The sequence below is a fragment of the Triturus cristatus genome, chromosome 7, assembly GCF_964204655.1.
Source record: "Triturus cristatus chromosome 7, aTriCri1.1, whole genome shotgun sequence".
Classification (NCBI taxonomy): Eukaryota; Metazoa; Chordata; class Amphibia; order Caudata; family Salamandridae; genus Triturus; species Triturus cristatus.
The window spans coordinates 645,323,155-645,346,229 of NC_140590.1; the positions used below are offsets into that span (position 1 = coordinate 645,323,155).

At 41.8% G+C, this 23,075-nt stretch overlaps 1 protein-coding gene across 3 annotated transcripts in view; it reads right to left on the minus strand.

Moving 5' to 3' along the window:
• Positions 1–23,075, minus strand: part of PRKCA (protein kinase C alpha) — a 1,238,880-nt gene that overhangs the window by 325,253 nt on the left and 890,552 nt on the right. For all 3 annotated transcript variants that reach the window (XR_014966571.1, XM_085617273.1, XM_085617272.1), the window contains exons 6-7: positions 1,763–1,919; positions 1,507–1,641 (exon numbers count right to left, since the gene is read on the minus strand). Coding sequence is in view for 2 of the 3 variants with exons in the window: in XM_085617273.1 (XP_085473399.1) it covers positions 1,507–1,641; positions 1,763–1,919 (292 nt within the window). In the remaining variant the exon portion in view is untranslated. The remainder of the gene's footprint in view (positions 1–1,506; positions 1,642–1,762; positions 1,920–23,075) is intronic.

Genomic DNA, 23,075 nt, shown 5'->3' on the forward strand with positions numbered 1-23,075 from the left:
TATAACGCGCACCGTCCGATTCAGTTCTATCGACGGAGCCGACCGGGGTGGCTGATTTGGCGGGACACTGATCCCTGGAGTCGTAAGTACGGCGCTTCAGTGAGAATGAGGTAACATCTTGACAACGCTAGTATTTTGGTCGTTTGCCCACTTTTGCCTCTCCTGTTCCTCTCTTCATGCAGGTAGCCCACTTGGCACGCCCACCACTCGGTTCACGAGCTCATGAGGTTACTTATCTCCTGTGAGCAAGTATGTCCATACTTTTGTGGGGAATTTGATTCTGGCATGGATATACATTAAACTAGTCCCCCCTTTTTATTAGAGTGTGTGCTCTTTGTTATGTGTGTGTGTTATGTTTAATGTTGTATGTCCATCTGTCACACAGTACTTTCATCACTGATCACGTGATAACGTTACGGATAGCGTCAAGAGACCAGTACTCTTCACCTTTTTTTACAGATCACCGTACTGACACAATGGATTGAACTACTTCATACGTAATTAATACGCCTTTTATTTCCCTCTAGGTTGATAGGACTATGTAAGACCTATTAAGGCATTGATATCGTGGAGGCTATTTACTTCCTTTTACATATTCTTTTTTCTCTCACAATCTTTGTTACTTGACACAACACAGTTAGTGACAGGAAGGGATCCTTAAGGTCCTGACGAAGAAGCATGGGGAAGCTTCGAAACATGTCGACACCACTAGGAGATATAGCTCATTGAGGCTTACACCCTCCTTACCCCACCTTTTAACAATACCAGCTCGACCGGCAGAATACATTTTCCTAGACCTGAGAGCCAGGTATTTTTTAATTCACTCCTTATTCACTCCTGACCCTTCCTCTCACACCCCCGCATCACACATAGCTGTCTCACCAACAACAGTGCTCCCGCGCAAACGTAGGTCATAGCACGCCCTGTCCCGTAGAGGGGCAGGAAGACCCCTATGATGAAGCATGACACCAAGGGCCCTTTTGGTGTGTGAGGGGTATTTAAACAACTAATGTGTATTTTCCACGATCGTGGGATACACATTGAGTAATTGGGTGATCTCTTGTACTTGTGGGTGGATCCTTTTTGTTTATGTGTCAAAGTAGACCATACATGTTACTGTTCACGTTGCAGGCAGTGTTCAGAATCAGGTTAAAAATGCTAATTCCACAAGTCTGCCATGTTTGATTGGTTATTGAACTATTCCCAGCTTCACAAGCTATCCATGGCGCTAGTCTACAGCATATGCAGATGTACTTAATTGTGGAAACCTGCTCCATTCCCTTCATTCAAACCCCCACATGGGAGAGCAGCACAATATGCAATCCAAGCAACCACAAAATAGTAGAGTAAATCAATCAGTAAGAAGTTGTAACACATTTAAAGGTTTTAATCCCACAGACCGGTTTTGGAATGACTGATTATACACTACTTTGATAGTATTTGGATAATAGGACTCTTTACTTTTATCCATAATTATTTTGCATGTTGCACAAATTAGCCACTCACCATCCACACGCTGGCATTTTTATGAGCTCAGACACCCCAAAAGAAAAGGAACCCATGAAGTCATTTCTCGTTGTCCGGTCCCAGTCCCAGATCTCCACTGATAGCCGTCGATCCTTGTCTGCTGGCTTGAGTTTGCTGTAAGAAAGCAAGAGGCAGAACATGGCTGTCAGGGCCATTTATTTGTGAGCAGTGCTGGCAATGAAAAAGCAATCGAGCTGGAAGTAAGCGGGGTGTCAGCAGAGGGCCTCAGACTTACAACGTGAAGGACTCGTTCCAGTGCGGGTTCAGGCTCGAGCGGATGGTCTTCGTTTTCTTTTTGCTTTCATTCTTGGGGTCAGGGATCAGCTTTAGCTTCACATATGGATCTGAAAGCCCATTGGGATCCATTGGAATTAAGTTTCTTGCTTCCTGAACTGCAAAAACATTTTTTAAACACAGATGTGATACAAGAGTCAACAATAGTATTTTTCTTTTTTTTAAAGGGTGTAGAGGGTCAATGCACAAGTCCACAAAAATAACTATAGTCACAGCAATTTGACTTCTGCAAGATTTCCCCAGATCAATAAACATTACATGCATATTGTGGATCTTCAGTTTGCTCCAAACACACATACTTAAAGAAGAGTGGGTGCACAGAAGCAGCATAGAAGTGAACACCTATTTGTCAAATGTCCATACAAACACGAAACACAACCAAAACAATGACAATTATCTCGCATTTATTGACATGGTCTCTCTTCTTCTGTTGGTCACTTCAGCAAGGACTCTTTAGAATTTCCATTGCAGCAGCCTGACATGAAGAGCTCTGCAGATAGGCTCACCCCCTCCTGAGCAGTACAGTATTGAATACATATACCACTGAAGGGCAAAACATTCATTAATATCCGAATATATTCTTAATATAGCACAAACACAGTTTAAATAAACGTCACAGTGCTTTACAATCAGAGAAATCTTGTGAAGTTACATAGATACAGGCAAACGTAGTAGACTGAATATTTAAAATAATAATTAAAAGACATCTTATAATTACATACAGCACATTCAAGTAGTCAGATGTGTACAGATATATACGGGATTGCGGGTGTGGATACACAAATTGGCAGAGGAGGCGTAAACGTACAGACGATGGAGGCAGATAATGAAGGCTTCCCAAGGTATCCAACTTACTGATATTAGAACCAGTGTTTTATCATCTCATTTTCTGGAGTTGGAGATAATCTGGCTGCTCCATGTAAAACTGATTGTAATGGGCAAGTCGAATTGCAAGAATGCCATTGAGAAAAGCAAGCCCATATTATATTCCAGGTGGATATCATCAGAGCTTGAATTGATAGGTTTACATCAAGCGTGGGAAGGATTTAAGTGGTGGATTTGAGATGGCATAATTAAAAGTGTGTACTCTGTGCCATTGCTTTTATATGTAGATTCACATTCAGTTTGTTATCAAGGGAGAAACCTAGGGATAGTGAGTTTCACTGATATTTGAAATTTTGTTAATTAACATACAAGCAAATCACAAAATGTATGGCTAAAATCATACACCCATACAGAGAAACTTGTATTTGAAAAAAGGGAATTTGTCGCCATGTTGGTTAAAGCAACAATTCTATACGTGGAGATTCTGATACATTTCATTGATCATATACACAAGATCATTTTTTTCAGATATAACCCTGGACATTAAAGGTCTGAAACCCTGAGGATAGATTTTTCAGCCACATGGTATAGCACTAAAACGTTATTGTGAAATATCACTAATCCATGAAGGCCAAACAACTAGATTATTGGATGAGCAACAATAATACCTCATATACATTATCACTGGACATGATCAGAAAGACATCTGAAAGTAGTTATCAAATGCCTACTACAGCATAATGACACAAGAAGAGAGCTAAGAACTTGAGCTTGTAAAGTAAACAGATTTATTCAGACAGCTGCAAGTAACATACACAGATTATTATTAATAATGAGAATGTACCCTTTATAGGTAGTCTTGATCTTCAACAAATGTAACAAAATTGTTTATAATTACGTGCGGCCCAAAGTGCTAGCATCACAGTGGACTCCAATCGCCTTTCAAGCACTAGGACTTTTTCATACTTCGGGGTTACTTTTAGTGCAGCAGATTCTTGGGCCTCAAGCATAGTAAAGCATAGGGAGACGCTATCACGGGTGGTTGGATCACTACTCAGTCTCCCCTCACCACCGGGAGGCAAGATTTTGGGTCCATTGATCAAGATATCTACCTCCCAGTGTGGCCCAGTGGCTTCTTATGGGCAGAGATCTGGGGCATAGGTGAGTGTGGGGCTAGCCAAATAGAGGAAAACGGCTTTTGAAGGAAGATAGTGTGTTCACTGTCACTCCACACTTTCATTGCCATAACGAACTGGGCCTAGTATTTACATTGATAGACTTCATACCCGCCCTTGCTTTGGTTGTCTGTGTGGAAAACGCAGAAAGCTGCCCTCACAAGAGATATCATTATCGACGTCCTAGCACGGGATAAAGGCTTGTCAAAATCCTGGCTGGCTAACTTATAGAACGCATTTGAGGAAATCGGTTTAAGTCGTGCCTTTTTTAATACCGCACTCCACACCTTACCTGGGAAAAAACAGGTCCAAGCCATGCTATTAGCACAGGTACAAGACAATATGCTGGAAACAGAATCCCATGAGTCCACGGTTGCAAGTTATTAGTAATTATGCCCAGAAATGCCCCTTACTAGTAATCCAGAGGATGTTGGAGGAAGATGGGATCGAGCACTATCATTTCGGTTTAGAGCTGGCACTGTGAAATACTTGCTGTCTTTACCTTTAGACTATCAGCACAAGCTCGATTTTCAACCGTGCTTTGTAATGGTCACTACGGTCAACCTATGCTGCACTTTATTCTCTTTTGTGGTTATTACATAAGATTTACCACGCAATACCTGGTCTCCTTATTGAAGGTCAGAAATCAAACACGGTGATGGTTAGTGTATAAAACCTTAAGGGAGTTACCAGATGTTGAAACGTGCTTCTGTGTCAGCTCATTTCTGCGTGCTGCGGTTCACTCTGGGCACTCTGCATTCTGAATAACCATGTTCTTTCCACAAATATGTTATAGTGTTTTTATTATCCTGGCTGGACATGTGTTTTTCACTTAAATGCTGTTATTTGTAATGCGATTTTATGATGAATTGATATGCACTGATTGTTTGGTTTTAATATGTTATTTTTATCATATGCTTGTACTTTTATGGCTACAATAGTGCCCGAATAATGTTTTATGAAATGAAATGAGTATAAACTAGTGGCAACGTTAGTTGAATTACTGAAAACAGTATATTTGTATATTGAATCATTTTGTGTTATGCTAAATGACGGCTTGTCCCTTTAGAAGCACTTTTGTGTGGGGGTCTACTAGTAGTGAGTTGACCTGGCAAGGTTTATTGGTTCTGCTGAATCGCAGAAACCCTTCATAAGAGAAGAGATAAAGAACACTTCTATGCTCAAGTCTGAATTGAGAAACTTCAGAGAGTGGGTGTGAGAAAGTGGTTTAGTAGTTGGGATGGACTGGGGTCCACCACAAGCAATAAAGTCACTATCTTGTTAAGTCTAGTTATAAGTTTCAGTAATGTAAACCTGAGCTCTCAGGACTCAACACAGAGAAAATATGGGAAGCATACAAAAATATTAAAACAGTTGAGAAGTAAAAAATACGACACAATAAAGACTCCACTCAAATCTATAAAGAGAAAGCAAAATGTAATGAACAAGATCACCAAAACAACAAAACTTCAATACTGGAAAAGAGAGATATGGATTTTTAAAGATGTAAAGTAAAATAACGTCAAAAAGCAGAGAGTGCAAATGGTAGTCAATGGTCGCTGCAGACCGGAAGCTAGGGGCAATTTCAGGCTGGCCATGATGGAGCTCAGTTTGGATAAACCAACCAGGATAGATCTGGTGGGAGGTTTCACCTTGAGACTTAGTCTTTTTTCTGGAAGTCAAAATCCCTCAGTAGGGCAAGCCAGCAGCATGTATTAAGTCGGACAGGCGTTAGACAAGGTCCAGCTGAAACCATTTGGTTTGGTGGGAAAAGCTCAGAGTGGGAGGGATTTAAATTTCGACCAAAGGAAGTCTTCTTGTTGGTCTGATAATTTTGGCGCCTTCACCCGGTCAAGAGTTTTAACTTCAGACTTAGTTTCTTTTTGGAGCCCAAAATCCTTCAGCAGTGTAAGGCTGTATTGCTGTATCTGATGTTGAGTTGCACAAGGCCAGATACACCGTCAGTGAGTACATTATAATTAAGGCTCCTGGTTTTCCGTTTAAATGGAACTTTACATATAAATACAGATGGCAAACTATTTTTCCAATGTCTGTATTTATAAGTTAAAAACGGGAAAATACTAACAAACTGTTCGCCGCAGCCCCACTCCTGCCCAGGTTTACCTCGGCAAGCCCCTCTTGGTAATCTACACCACTACGACCCAATTAAGAGAACTGCTAAGGTACACAAGGCAGCAGATGGCAGTAGGTGTTGCACGTTAAGGGGGAGGGGTCGCAGTAAGAAGCGCGAGTACTTGAGGTTTAAAAAAACACTGTGTCCATCATAGAATGCCTAATTGCCAAGCACGAGGTGCTAATATGTGCGTTAGCAGGCCGGCTCACTGATAGAAAGCTTTAGGCATCATCTGGCGGGGCCTGCTGGGGTCAGTGCCAATAAGGTAGCCTGTGAATGGTAATCATTGGCGCAAGACAGAGACCTGTTAGCAGGTAGTGGCGTGCTCGGTTGCAAGTGGCAGGCATCGAGGAATTTTAAAAAAATGACATACCCCTAGTGTACAAACATGATTGTGACCCCGTTTCAAGAAAACATGAAGTTCTTTCTTCCCTTTTTTTTTTTTTTTTTACTATTTGCATGTGTAATGCCAGCTGTTTCTGTGCAACTAGCTCTCTTCAGCGAGATGTGTGGATCGCAGTCTCCTTCATTTAATTTTGCCTTTGCATAAGAAATTTCACTTTTGCTTTCATGCCTTCATTCCTTTTCTAATCTTGCTGCGCTTGCTCTTTGCCTCACAAAGGGTTGGAACAGGTTGCAGGTAACTTTCAAGAGAGATTTTGTAACACAGTTTGATGCGATCCCAATAACAAAAATGTGGAACATTGCCAAAAGAGAGGCTCCATCCCCCATCACTCCCTCTTCGAACACGGTGCTTAATGTTACTTGCTTAATGTTCCCTGGAATTTTGTACATTAAATGCACACTTTGTTTGAAATAGAATGTTCTGCCTTTCAGTGTTTTCAGTTTTGTTTCACTTTCTAAGTGCGTGCAGTCATTACAATCTCTCCATAGCCCCTCTCTCGCATAAATAAGAAAAAAATACTAGCTGAAGAATCTTCTTTTGCTTGTGACAAAAATAAAAACGGATAAATACAGACGGAAATGGCAACAAAAAAAAAATACCATAAAACCGGGAGCCCTAATTATAATTAAGGCTCCCAGTTTTCAATTTTTACTGATTTTTACAGATAAATACAGACAAAAAACAATGTGTTTTCTGTCTACATTTATTTCTAAAAGCGGCAAAAACACAAAATTGGACTTCTTTTAAGTGACTCTCACTGATATCTTTCATGAATTGTAGGCCAACAAATGAGGAGATAGATAGCACGGGGAATTAAAAAACAGGATAAAATTTCCTTAAATAAAGGCATATGCCAAAATAAATTTGTGGTAGAATGCTAATATTTACCAGAGGGTGTACTTTTAGGTTATATTTGGCAGCTTAAATTGCTAAAACATGACAGACAGCAAAGAATATGTGTGCATCTGTCAGTTAAATAAATATGGACGATTTTACGACTTCATTTACACCGACACACAAAATAAATATGGATAAATACAGATAAGATAATAGTTGTATCTGCTGCTCAGCCAGTGTGACTGTGGTGTGGAATGTTGGTGGGTGATGAGGCTGTGGAATGTGGGATGGGAAGAGTCAGTCGGAGAATGGGCCGAGTAGCATGAAGGCTGCTCCTGGTGGGGCTCTTTATTACATCTTGGATCTTAACATCTTAATAATGCAACTTACCCTTTCTACCTTGGACTACCGGCTTTCATCGTTTTATTACAACTATAGTAAAAAAATAAATATGGATAAAGACATTATATGTTACAAGTACCATAAAAGTGGGAGCTCTAATTATAATTCCAACACTGTGAAAATCCTTACATTGAATTAGTATACCGGCGATATTCTATTGCAACCACTGTTTGGGATCCCTTAACAGTAAGAGGAGAAACTAACCCAATTTGATGAAAGAAACAAGACTGCAAACTCAGACCTGGAAAGAGCACAGGGACTTGGTGTTCTGATATTTGAGGTGCAGATTGATAACCTATCATGATGTGGCTTGAGAAGGTGCTATTGGATTTTCTTAAATGCCAGCACAGTATTGGTTACTTCTATGCCCTTTCTAAACAATATCAATATGCCAAATGTACCCCAAAACAAAGGGTATGCCCATGGGCCTCTCACATAAGGAGGCCGAATACATGGTTTTTGGGACATGTCAGCTTAATAGACCATCATTGTTGGAGATCTATAGGACAGATTTAGGAAGTTGTCCGTGGGACATGCAGAGCAAGGGCACAAGAATATCACAACTTTGCAGTAGCCAGGGGCTGGAGGTCAACATCCTTCAGCAGAGAATAACATATCAATGCCTTTTACGTGGTTGGAATAACCGTGTCATGCAAATAGCTGAATGCTCACTTCAAATGGAAAGACAAGTTGCCCTCGACATTTTCCACAAAGGTACCATTTTGGATGATTTGTAGGCTGTAGGGTCAAGAGTGGTGGTGATAACCCCAGAGCAAGAAACCCCCAGTCTCCATTGTAGGCAGACCTACAAGAGACCCTGGGCAACCTGCTGAGAAGAGGAGAGTGGGATATCTTTGCCAAACCACTTAAGTTACCTTCCGTTGGCTTGGAAGCTGAGAGGGTCAACATGTATGGTTGGGGAGGAGGATGTGATGTTCCTTCTAATTTCCCAGCCCACTGTGTCCCTTCAGCATGCATAATGCTCATAAAAAAGATAGGCTCTAAAACTCAACATGTTTGTCATAGATGAGAGTATATGGTAACACAGAACAAGCGAAGAAAAAAATCATTAGAAAGAGATACAGACAAGGAAACAAACAAACTAGAGGTCACACATGAGTGATGGTAATGAAGGCACGTGAACATTTGTCTTTGGGGGCAACTGAGAAGGGAATTAAACCCCACATGTTCCACATTTGCAACTGGCACACTGGGAACCTCTTATGCGTTGCATTATGTGCAATCGGTCATGTGGCATGCATGCATCCAGAGCACAAAATAACAAGGAGCCAAGAGGGCAGATGAAATTGAAAGTTTGCCAAAAGATCAACAGGCAGATGTTTTCGTACATTAAACACTGAGTATATTTTTCATCTATGTGAGACCTTCGCTTGAGTATATCTGAGTTGTTAGAGGGAATGACCATACTAGTTCAGTGCGACTGTGTCAAATAAAGGTATGCACTCTTCACTTAGTAAGAACAGCTGGAAGTAAGCAGTGTTGCCTTCTTGATGAAGATAAAACATGGGAAATTAATAGAAGCAAGAAAGCAGTCTAATGGAGGCAATTGCTTTTTAGGCCCCTGGGTGTTTGCTTCTTCTGCCTGCACAAGATTTAATCACTAATCAGACATTAAGTGAGCTGAGCCATATGCTTTGGTAATGTTGGGGTTTCAATAGTTTATCATACTGGACACTGATTCAAACCATCATTTTAATCTATACTGCTATAGAAACAGAATCAGCCATATGGAACTGTGGGTTCTTGATTTTCTATTAATTTGTATTTGTTGAAAGATATAGTAGTTGTTGGACCTGGCCCTCTCTGCATGGTCACCCTCAAACCTTTTGCTTTAACCCCTGGTGTTTTGCTGATTTGGTTTTTGTTGTCTTTAGGACTGCACCCTTTACCACTGCTAACCAGTGCTAAAGTGCTTTTGCTCTCTCCTTTAAACATGGTAAAAGTGTCTTACACTCAATTGGAACATTCAATTTACTGACAAGTACCTAGTAAAGTGGTACTACAGGCATCCAGGGACTGTAAATGTAATTCTAGTAGTGTACCTGCAGCTCTTATTGTGCCACCCACTGAAGCAACACTTTTGAAACAGGTCTCAGGCCTGCTATTGCAGCATGCATGTGCAGTTTTAAAATACCATCTTTACCTTGCAAAATAAACCTCTTACCACACCTAAATCTTCCTTTTTATTACATATTTCCCCCCTACGTTAGGCCCTAAAAGCCCAAAGGGCAGAGTGCATTGTATTTAAAAAGTCAGGCATTAAGGTGCACGTTTCATGGTAGTGAAACACTCTCAAATTTGTTTTTCACCATTGCAAAGCCTACCTCTCTCATGGGATAACATTGGAGTTACTGAATTACATTTTAGAAGTGTCATTTCCAAATTGGTGTCTCTCGAATCACAATTTTAAATCCTAACTGCTGGACTACTGCTTTGCTGTGCTTCTACTGTGCTGTGCTGACCTGCTGCCTGCTGCCCTCTTGCCTTGGTGAGGACTGGACCTGCCTCTCTTGACCCCCGAACCACAGAGTGACTCCTAGGGCTAGTTGGCTGGCCTCTTGACTTGAGCCTTGGTGACGAAAGGCTCCAACAACCTTGTACCTGCACCTGGTCCCACATCTGTGAATCTACCCAGCCACGTAGTGCCACCCCAGTCCTGGACCCTTGGAAGTGAGCCTTAGGTGCTCTGCCAGCCTCTGTGGATCCAGCGGAATTGATGCATTTCCTCTGCTGCCCAGCGCACCCCTGAGCAGAACCAATGCATAGATGTTGCTGCATGGATTGGAAGCACTGCAAAGACCCACATCGCATAGCAGACCATCACCACATCGGAACCACGGCTGAGCGATGCAACCTCTGCACATGCCCGCGCATCCCTCGTCAATGGTGGCCTCAATGACAATACTGAAATTCACATCGCAGCTCCTTAGAACTGATGCATCGCCTCGACTCCATACTTCACATTGCAAGCCCTTGTCAACGGGATCTTTGATGATGACACAACAGGACCTCGCACAGTAGGCTTGCCGCATCTTGGAAATGTCCCATCACTTCAACTGTGCAACACATCATTGATGCGGATCCTTGCAACGTTCCGCAAACTGAGGGTACTTTGTTCAGTGGGCCTAACTGGGTCTGTGCGCTCCATTATGGCGGGCCTGAACTTGTGACTCTGTCTCAGTCCGGCTCGACAAGATATTCACAGTTGGCACTTTATGCCTTTTGGCGCTACTTTCACTCAAATCTTTAAAAACTGAATATCTCGGGTTATACCGATTGGATTTTTGTTGTTTTGGTCTTACTCTGTTTTTCTAACTCTGCTGTGGGCTCCTTTTGAGGTGTGTTTTGACTGTGCTACTGTTTGAAGTGTTGCACAAATACTTTACACATTGCCTGCGAGTTAAGCCTGACTTTCTCTGAGCCAGGCTACCTCAGGGTTGAGAACAGGTTAATTTAGGGTTTGCTTGGGACTTCACCCTGAGGAGGATTGTGGTTGCTGCTTGAGAAGAGTTTCACCCCCTCCCCCTCCCCCCCCCCACAACCAGTAACTTAATTTCTTTTAAAAGCTTAGTACTTTTAGGGGCTATACTTACCTTACATTTTTTAAATTTGAAAGCTCCAGTTCTACTGATTGGATTTGTGTTTTAGTTTCAAATAATTCATTTCATTTTACTCTATTTTCCCATACTGGTGTGGGATTTTTCCTGTGTTGTGTCTTCACTTTATAACTGTTTGAGTGCTGCATAAATGCTTTACACATTGCCTCTAAGTTAAGCCTGGCTGTTACATACGAAGGGCTCACACCTCCTTAACCACAACCCGATTGCTCACAGTAGTCATCCTAGCAGAGTTGCTATAGTTACATTGAAGACACATCAGAATAGGTAACCGAATGGATGGATAGCAAGGTAAACAAAGTGAAGACAAGAACAACAATCAAAGATTGACGTATTTAAAGATATGTGAATATTTCGATTATGAATGGGTCAGGGTAGGAGAGGTAATCAGGTCCCCCATGTTTGTTCATTTTAGATTCAGTAGGTGACATTTGAGTTTTTGGTTAAACTCAGAAAGGGAGGTATTGCTCTGAGCTGGTGTGGGAGAGCGTTTCAAACGCGAGGGCTAAGACATGCAAATATCTGAGCTTATAGGGGCTATAATGGGATTTAAGGACGGTGGGGAGGTGGAGGCTGACTATCTGCACAAACCGTGATGGAGCATGGTGTCGGAACAGTTGTGACAGGCATAGGTGAGACATGCCATGGAGAGCCTTAAGCATCAGGGTGGGTAGTTGTACTGCGCTAGTGTTCGGCTGCCTTTTTGAAATTTATCAAGTTTCTCAAGGAGAGAAAAAGTGTGCTGGGGAAGTGAAGTCCCCTTCAGACCATCCCAATAGTCCACCTACGTTCCACCTTTAACTGGGACCACATCAGTGATGTAATGAGGGTGTATTGAAATTTGCAGCGCACATTTAGGACCCGTGTGCGCTACTTTTTATTTAAATTGGCTAATCTTCTCAGGGCCTTCTTTCCACAACAACTCCCCCCGACAATATTTGTGCAGCGTCGGCAGGGCTACTGTGCAATGCTGAAATTCAAAATAGACCAGAATAACGCCACAAGGGATGAAATTCAAAACTCTCTAGAAGAGTTTAATAAAATCTTGCATTAATTACTCATGTGGGTTTAAACCTCATCTATATAAGATATACTTTTATAACAGCACACATCCCATTTAGGGCTGTTCGACTCAACAATTCCACATATCCATCAAACGAACGAACCATAACTAGAAATAAAGCAATTTCCATTCTAAATCAGCATTTCCATTAGCCAGGTCTGATTTCAACAAAACCCCTTTGTTCTCAGGCAGTGCACCCGAAATAAGTAATGAGATGGGCAGTGAAGCCAGATTTGGGAAACTGAACTCTGCTCAGCTCTTCTTAGGCTGACCCCTTGGGGTTACATATTGAATCCTAATGCTGAACCCAATGGGTCTCCTCCTGCCAGCTCCTGAACCCTGCATGCTCTCCAACTGGAAGGCCCCTAGACTCCTGGAAATAATATAACTGCATCATCTATGCAGTCATAAATCGGTGCACTTTATGTTGTGAAGGGTATAATCCAATATAAAAGTGCATTGACCTGTATGCCCTCGCGCTTACATTTTGTTTATTATAACGTACTTTCCACAAACCAGACATCTTTTGCTCATCTACTGCACTGTGTATTCTCATACTTATACTTTTATATATGCACAGACGTGTTTTTCATATAACATCCTCGTCCCTTTTAAAGTGCTCCGATACCAATGCGACCGAGCCCACGCGATAAAAACGGGGCAAATAATTAAACAAACCACAGAGCCACTTGACACGACCTATAAATCCCATTGGTACCGCTTCTGCAGTCGCCTCTGAGGGCTGTGAAACTGCAGCCTTTGTGAGCCGAGGATGCTCCTCCCAGACCCGAAACATCCCTATTATGTATGTCCTGGATTAATATCTACCTCATCGTTACGTCATGTAACGCACGATTTTTGCAGCATGTCACCAAAAAAGCATGTCATTGTACTCTGAAGTGTTTGTCTCGTCTTTTTGGGACACCAGAGGGCAAGACTTGCTTTTAGAGGGTATACTCTGAGTACACTCATTGTATCATTTGCAAGAGAGAATTCGCTATTATTAAACTGCGCTAACACCATAAGACCTTTCAAAGTGCATGAGAAATAAATGGGCCACATTTCTTTTTAATATTAAAGGAACTTCAAAAATGGCTTCATGAAGTGAAAGTTTGTCATAGACATACGAGCTTTACAAGGAGGATTAGTGCTCGGCAAATACACGTGAGAGGAAGTGTGTACACTTTGCTTTTCTAGCTACTTCTTTCTGGTTTTTGCAGCAGCAGTGAATCCAACCTGATCCCTGGCACTCAGGTTAATAGAGAATACAGTGAGCTCTTCCAGGCTGTTGCGGTGTCTGATTGCCTCTGCCCTGCGTATGATACTCTAGCTCGGGCACTTGCTGTGAACCTAAGTATATTATTAGGTCTGCAGAATATATTTTGGTTTTCGATCAGCTCAGCCGGCAGCGATGCCCTGTCTGCCCTCTTCTGGTTTGTTGTTTCCACAGATAGCGTAAAGGGAGCGTGTGGCCCACTGCCTTCTCGCTTGCTTTGTGGGTAAAATAGGGCAACGCTCTTTGACAGAGGGCACTGGTGTTTGAAACCAAGAGTCCCCAATCTATTTTATGATAAGAGCGAGTTCTGTTCAATGAAAAGCATCCCAAGCTGCTAACATGATTAGTGTTGTAATGGTGACCACATCAGGCAAGATTACACTAGTGGCCGCCATATATGAAAGATTACTAGCAGTGATCACCCCAGTTCATCAGGCAGAGTTGGCAGCAGTAATGTAAAGCACGCTTTGTCAATTTGGAATGCGCGTACATGGTAATAACAACCATAACTGCAATGCCACTGGCACCGAGGTAATAATATTAGGTATAAACTTCTCCAATGTCACATTGTCACTCAGATATCAGTGTTAAATATATTTTGGTAACTAAGACATTTTTCTCCAAACATCAGCTGAAAATGCACACATATTTGTCTCAATGTGGGCATACATATCATTTTGACTAAACAAAAACTAAGTAATGTGGTAAAATGGGCTGAACAGAGAACAGCTACTTTCAGGTAGCCGGAGAGCTACAAAAAGCCCACGAGCTTCTGATTCAAGAACGCCATTTATATGAAAGGATAGACTGACGTGTTTAATGCACATCAGCGACGATTTGTGACTTGTTCCAGAGGAATCCTAAAAAAAACACAACACGTCTGTGAGTTTTCCTTTTAGCTGTAACTAATGATTGATTTTTAAAAAATGTTGTCACATCTAGAAGATATGAATGCTGGTTCAATGTAGACTAGGCGATACCCTGGTTAAATTAGCCACCAGCAGGGACGGAACCAACTTTCAAAACAGAGCTAAGATGGAGACCATAGAGCTTGGTCTCAACTACAAATTCTGGCTTTGTGCCGACCACTCATTTGTGCCTGCACAGGCAGACGTCCGAGGTGGACAAATCCTGAAATTCGGGACAACCACATTACTTATTCAGCACACATATGAACTTGTCAATCAGAGCAACAATACATCACTCGCTGGATTACATTACATCGTCATGATTTGAGTTCACAGCAGGAAGAGAGTAAGGTCTGAAGCACTTGTTGGCAGTAGCTGAGACTTGACAACAAACCTCTGGCTGCATTGAAATCAGGTGAAATTATGTAAAGTTCAGAAAGCTTTTAGAATGTTTTGCTTAGATTCATACAAACACAAATAGCTATATATATATATATATATACACAGCTCTCTGTTGCGAGTTTACATGTGCGGTGAGGCAGATGCAGACATCAGCAGTATTAAGTTAAAAATCAATGGCACAGCCTCCACAAACCAGGGACACCCTCATGCAATAAATCTAGTAGATCATTTTGTAGAATTGCATGAAAAGTCCAAAAGATTGACAATGATAGATCTGGAAAGAGAATTCAAACATTGGACTAGACATCTTAAGAAATCTGAGGGGAACACACAGTTCCTAATGTCACCAAATTAGGAAAAAAGTAATTTTGGTACATTGGTGTGGTGCTGCGCAACATAAAGCCTGACCTTGGCGCAATTGTATGATTTCAATACTTAGGTGAAAAGGTTTTGGATTCCTACCTTAGAGGACAGTAAATTCAAGCATGTGGAAACAGAGAGTAGATGTCACAGCATAGAGGAACAATTATGACCCGCTTCACAAATACTGGAAACATCTTAGCTTCATCAATCTCCGACTACTTCCTTTAACCAAAAAAGGAAAAACAGTCCTCTACTTCTGCTCATGTTCTGGTAGCGCCCCCTGCTCCCCTTCAGTGGAACTATAAAGACTTTGCTGCTTACTTTAAAATATAGACTTCACATTCAAAAACCACTGAACCCTCCCAAGAAATATTTTATATGATACAAGTTTTGTTGAGACCGATCACAGCCCAAAGTCAAAAGACAGGAATGGAAGGTTTCTGCTAAAATTCAAGAAAAGACAACTTTTCTGCACCCTTAACTTGCACCAAATCAAAATAGACTTTTTTCATAGGCAATAGTTAACCAAAGCAAGACTTGTAAGAAAGTGCAGTCAAGGATCGGAACTGCCTAAGTTACAGGTAGAGAAGGATGGTGGTCAAATCATTTTATTTTTAAAGGAGTTTGATCATTGGGGAGCCACAAATCTTCATACAAGGACTGGATAATGGAAAAGTAACATGCCAATTTACAAATGGCACCAACATTTGCAATGTAAGGAAACATATAAGTGGAAACACCTTGGAGAGAAATAATTAAAAACAAACAGATGTTGATCTAGAACCAAATACTTTCATTGTAGTTGAGCACAATGCCAAACCTTTGAAACAGGTGAAGATAATGGATGAAAGTATGGAGCCTCCAGGCATCAAGCGGCCCATAGTTATGTTAGCACTGTACAAGTGTATTGACAGCCATCACATGGAGAAAGTTTCTTTAGGAATGGTACAGTTTATAAGAAACAGCATTAGATCCTCACTGTCACTCTATCACTGATATTTGACAGGTCGATCTCCTCTCAGTTTTCCTAGAGTATGATATTAAATATTAGAACATTGGAATGTTGGGAGCTCCATTGAAGACAGTGGAGTGCTCCCTGCTTCTATGGGCCTTTGTTTTATTTGTTAGAACATTCTGCCCTCTAGTGGCAGAATGTTCTAATAGCCTTATAGCCCTTCATAGCAGGGCTATACCGGCTATTAAAGTCCCGCTCCCTTGTTAAAGTCCCTCACCTTCAGCTCGGGCCTTTAACGCAGGAGCGGGCCTTTAATAGCCAGTATAGGCCCCTACAGCAGGCTATAAGGCTATAGTAAAGTTGATCTCAGTTTCAAACTTGTACATAGATCTAGTTGTAACTTCACCTATTACTCCTGCCTAGGTGCTTAGGACTGACAACAACTGTGCTGTAAAACAATCTACTAGCAGTGATGCATTAGATGCCTGCTGTGAGGAACATACTTGTACAGTTAACAGCAGAGCTTTCAGAGTCCAGGATTTGTTCATTTTAGGTCAGAGATGAAGCAAAGCATTGCTAATGCAACTTTGGCTCACCGTTAAATTGCTTTAGACCTTTCAAATGTCATGTAGATGCAAGAAATAATATTCTCAATTCCCACCTATTCAATAGATGACGAATGTCATTCATGCAGAATAAATTCCAATAGCAACAGTCATTTATTGTTAGAAACTACCTGCTGTCAAAAGTGGCAAATACCCCAGCTTATATTAAATTTTTCTTATTGCAACCTGTTAAAGACGACAGGGGTAAAAAACATTTAAACAAATGCATTATGGATGGAAATTGCAAGAAATTGGTTTATTGGTTTATTGGGGGAGAGGAGTTGGCTTAACGGTTAGGGCGCTCAACCTCGGACCTGGGGTAACTGGGTTCGAGTCTCGGTAACGACGCTAAAACATCCTGTGATTCTGGGCAAATCACTTAATCAACCCGTGCCTAACAACAACAAAAAACGTGCCCTTATGTAACGTAACTGGTGCTATGTAAAGCGCTCTGATACCTGATTGGATTCAGGTCAAGTTCGCGGTATATAAAACTCTGCCAAATCAAAAAAATAAAAAAATTATTTGGGAGGATGTGACCCCTACAAACTTAATAAACACAAACTGGTTAGGTCAAAGCACAGTTCTTGGAGAATCTGTTGCCCAATCCCCATTAGCTATGGCACAAGCAACGAGCAATCCACAATGAAATGTGTGTGAAGTTAAGGCAGTACCAACAACTTCAAACAGAGAAAAGTTTAATGAGGAAAAAGGCTCAAAGATAATTAAAATTGGATAATGGAATCAGAAACATGAATTGTTAAAGTTTAAAGTAAAAGTACCATTAATAAGCAATAGTTGACTGGGACCTAGGTGGGATTTCAGGATGACAGTAATGGAGCAGAGGTCAGATAAATTTGCTAACTCACCACAGTCCAAGATTTTATCATTGGACATGGTTATATATTTGGTTCTCACAGTCCTGCAAGCCAACAGGCTGGAAGCGGCGACTGGGCAGGTTTTCGGAAGACAGGTTACCTTTTCCTCAAGGTCCCATTCAATCCGTTTTCAGCATGGCAAAAAACCTGATTTTCTTGCTTACATTGGGGGCAGCATTCATGGGAAATACTCAAAACCACATCCTGGTTATCTGGAGGTGGAAACAAATGACGAAGTCCAACTTTTCTCCACCTCCTGTGAACAATCTTTTTGGCCAGCCCTTTCTTCCCCCAAGTTCTTATGCTAGACTTCTAGGCACTAGATATGTTCCACACAGGGCTCTTTCAGGAGCCAATACTCTGTGGTCAATTCGAACATCTCAGACTCAGCAACCATTCTGCTTTTTTTGAGTCCCTGGGGTAGGTAGACAGGAGGTTATTCACTTGAGCTTTGGAGAGCCTTTGAAGTCCCTGGATGCCAGCAGGAGTCAGAAGTAACTGAATCCATGTCTTCTAACAGGAGACATGAAGTTAAATGTCTTCTTTATTTCACAAGTGCTTTATTTAGAGCTGCAACCTTCATGGATCTGAGGAGGAGGAGGAGGAGAGTTGGCAATCTTACCCTGTGCTCTAGCCACTGAATAAAGAATTTCCCTTACCAAGTACTGGCTACTTTCTCACCCTATACCCCATCCTTCTGCAGAATTTCCTCTTTGTCTTACTGTAAATCAAACAGGTGCCACTGTATCCAGATTGCAGAACCCTTCTGCCATCAGGCACGCCCCAGCTCCCTAGCCACTCTCCTGTTAAGATGAGCTCTTCTCCCTCCTGGCAGGATCAGAACTCATTCTTCCTCCTGCTGGGGATAGACCCAAAGGATCTAGGAGGATCTGAAAATGACTGAGAGCAGATCCTGTCAAGCCATTCAAGTTGAAAGAAGTGTTTAGGATCTCCTGTACCCTTCCAGATTGCTAATCCCTTTTAGCGGCCCATTGTTGACCACACTACTTCCTTCCTGGGCCCAGAGGCCAGGCTATTATCCTCTGCCAGACAGCTCCCTCAACTCCAGCCAAGATTGTGTACAGGCCTCTGAAGGTCTGATGAGAGTCAGAACTAATCAGAAGCCAGTTGTGGCACAGACAGAGAAAAGCTTATTTTTACAAAGTTGCTTTCCCACTTAAGTTATAAAAGATCTGAATTCACCATTAAATCAGATGTTGAAATTGAAGTTTGAAATAAATTTGATTCACTTTCTTTAGCATTTTTCCAAATGAAGTTGGGAATAAATACTTCAATCACACCTAACTCTGTATTATGAAAACCACAGCTGAATGTAAAGAGTAGAAATAGCTTTAATGCATACAGTCACTGTGAGGGCACATTTGTTAAATGTATAGCATGCCTTTTTATAGATTGGAATCTATGCCTTGTGGGCTTAAACAAGCCACTCTTAGGGGTGACTTATTATTCTATTAAAAAAAAAAGGTTTTCTTCCAAGGCTAATGCACTTTTTGTTCGCATGTGTTGCTGTAGTTCCTTTAAAATGCAACCTAGCCATAGCACAGTGGTAATTGGAGCAGCCATATATGTTTGTAATGTATGTAGTTCTGTGACTCCACATTGCATCCCACAAGATATTAATCATCCAGGGCTTTGGAGCATGAAACCAATTTTGCCAATTCCATTTTAAAGCCAAAGCTCTGCATATAGCCTTGATACCAGCATATAATAGGATCTAGAAAACTGTGAAAAATCTGGGGTGCAGAAAAGGTAAAACCTACTGAAGAAGTCTTTCCCAGAACAAGACTCTGAAAAGGAGGCAGGCGTGAAAGGTTAAGGCGTCAAGCCCATGGGTAAAGTGATTGCTCTTAATCACAATGCTTGAGGAAAAGAAAGCATGCTGTGCTTCACAATAAAGGCAAACAAGGATGTTAGTTTTCAAATAGATAAGGTTATCACACCTGATTGCGTCTCTCTTGTAGAGCCCAAAGTGGTTGTAACTGTTGATGGCAGAGAAAACCTGCCCATATTGGCGAACTGCCATTTGCTATAGGCGTCAAGTTATAGGTGGAATTAAATTAGAGCACAGAACCAAATTGAAAAAAGTAGTTTTAATTGCATGATTCTCCTACAAATCCAATTACTGGAAGACGTTTTTGGTAAACGGAAAAAAACAAAGAAGGACGTTATAGTTAGCAAATAGAATTTTATAAAATGTAGAAATTCACCAAAAAAAACAAAGGTTTCAGGGACGTCATAGTTAGGGTCAGTTTTTACTCATACAAAACCAGAGAAATTCAACTATTACTGCCAGTAAGAAGGGGGGCGGGGGAGGAGAAGAGAGGAGAGGAGAGGAGAGGAGAGGAGAGGAGAGGAGAGGAGAGGAGAGGAGAGTGAGTGAGTGAGTGTGTGTGTGTGAGTGTATATCATGTGTGTTTGGAGGAGGCTCATTTTGATAAATAAGAACTCTAATTCCAACTCTGCAATGTATGGCTAGCTTGTTGGTTTCCATTATTATCAGCCCTATACACACTTCAATTTTCAATATGAATTACAGTTGCTGCTGTTAGATAATCCCTTGCCAAGAAAGGCAATGTGTCTAGTGGCCAAGAACTGCTTGCAACTCTTTTGAAGCAGCTGCTGCTCACGGCCATCTGCTGAAAACTACAAGAGCTGAAGTGCTGTATGGAAATAAGCTGCTTAAGGACATGCAAATTGGCCAAAGTCTTGATTACACTGCAATATTTCCCTGGTGAAATGCCCAAGCCGCTTCTCAGAGGCTAAGAAAGATGCTATGAGAAGAGAATAAAGATTTGAAAATATGACACTGTGTGTGGAAACTTGTTGCCAAATGTTTGCTCTGCTGAAACATAGGCCAGTCACTGGACAGGCTGCGTCTAAAGAAAAATGTACCGAACTGTGCACGGTATGCGCATATACGTTTTTGTATGCTTTTACAGCTTGAACCTTCCTGTACATTACTGCTGTGTGCTAGTCATTCCACTCTGTATCCACCTGGGGCAAGGGTGGAGGCAGCAGGTGATAAGGTAGGAATCCTTATGATCTCCTTGTGCTTGACCCTCTCTGCAGCCAAACTCTTCCCATCACAGTTTCCCTCTTTCATTTTGCAATCTTATGGCCCTGCCCTGTGTGAGGGCCCTCTAATCTATCCATTGGGTGCTTATCTGACCCATTGCCTACTTTGTATCCATCCATCTCATTGTTCCACGTGTGCACCTCCCCATATGCTTTCCCCTCTGCAGCCACTTCTTCCTTGTCTGCCTAACTCCTTGTGTGCATGCCTCCTGCCCTCCCTTTCCTGTCCACTGTCTTCTGCCCTCCTTGTCCCATCCACTCTAACTTATTTGCAGTTTTATATAGCACAAACTCGACCAAAGGCATTGGACCGCAACATGAGCACCAGTTACATTATCCACAAACACATTCATTTTTGGGTTTTTTAGACACAGAGAGAATAAGTGATTTGTCCAGAATCACACTATGTCGAGCCAACACAGAGACTGGAACCTGGTGCACCAGGTCCAAAGTAGGCATCTCTGGCCATTATGCCACATCCTCTATCCCTCCTCTGCCCTCCCCATCCACCAGTGGTGGCCGGTAATTTTTCCAGGAAAGGAAGCGGGGTGCCACACATGAAAACATACACACTCACACCCATGGATTAACACATGCGCGCAAACACCCATTCACAACACTCACTAACAAATACACATATTCATGCATACATGCACGCACGCACCAAACATAAAACATACATCATTGTAAAGCGGGAAGCCTCGGAGGTCCCAGGAGGGCTGCGACTGCTGCCTTCCCTCATCAGTCAGCCAAGGAGGGAAGGCAGCAGTCCCTCACTCGTCACAGAGTGGGATGCAGTCAGTGAGACTGCTGACCCCACCCTACTCTGTGACGAGCGGTCACTGATTGACACTTGGCCCTAGGCACTTCAGGGCATAAAACTGAAGCACCAAGGTCCAAGGCAATCAGTGAAGCGCCCCTTCGCCATGAGGGGGAGGTCCACAAGGCACTTTTGCCAGGCTAAGTAGGTCACGTTCACAGGGCTTTGAAATCCTCAGCCTGGCAAAGTTCAGCTTAATCAGCCAGGAGCCTGCACGTTTAGTGCATGTCTATCTCCTGGCTGCCTGAGCTGAACAAGAAGTGTGTCTGTGAGACTGACCTTTGTTCAGCCTTACAGACACTCTTCTTGCCGGGAAAAAGGTGGAGGTGTGGCCCCTCAGCCAATATGGTCGGGTTGTGGTTGCCATACACCCATCTACCCCGTAGTTAATTTCCCTCGTTACCGTGTAATGGTGGCTATCCCTCTTCCTGTGCTCAAAGACTCTCTACTCGCCCACCTCTATGTCCAACTCACCCTCTATTCAACTTAGTTTCTGCACACTTGCCCTAATTTTGTGAAACTTATATGGTATTAAAACAGCATGCTACATCCATCAGTAAAATAATGAAGAAAATCTAATACCAAAACTGAGTGCAAATTTTCGTTGTACAACAGAAAGAAACAGATTCCAATTGCAGTCTGAGCAAACGTCCCCTAAAGGAAAGCAAAACACAATCGTAAAGCAATGTTGCTATTCACAAGAGCAGCATTTCCAACTGAGACTCTCTATTCAGTACCCAGATTTGGCAGATACTCATAAAAACAATGCGTCACAACAGTTGTCAATAAGCAAAGTGCATCTCCGATGGGCTTCCAAATCGGTATTTTTTGCAGTTTGAATTGGCTACTAGTTTTGCAGGTTTGGATTGCATAACATCAAATCAGTGGCATATGAAGCCACCATGAAAGAGTGTCCCATATTTTCTGTGGCTGACTGAGCAGCACAAATTGGTCCTCTAGTAATGGCTTCACCAACTGAAGAATAAATCATTCTACATACAACATGGGATTCCATGTGAATTGATCAAGGTTCAATGACACACTGCCCTAATATTTGATGAACCTTTTCTACAGAATTCGAATTGAGTAAAACGCGTCAAACTTTCAATTGGAGTCAAGGCTTAAATACTATCTCATTTAAGCAAAAACACTCTTATTGGCTCATCTTACTGGCCCCCCATCCATACAAAACTAAAAAAAAATGCCAACTCTCGCTAGTACAAACGTAAACAAAATAACATTAAAAGTGTGACCTTTCTTTCTTCCAACTTGCTTTCATTCCCCGAAAATATTAAGATTGTGGAAACTTGGAAAAAAAATAAGAAACAACAGTAAAAACGGTATCTCTATCTTGAGAAAAGTTGTATTCATAATTTATGTTGACACTTGAATTAAACCTCACTTCAATATATAAAAGGTGATAGTAAGGTAACTACTAGTGAGCATAATGTGAGGGAACAATATAGGTATG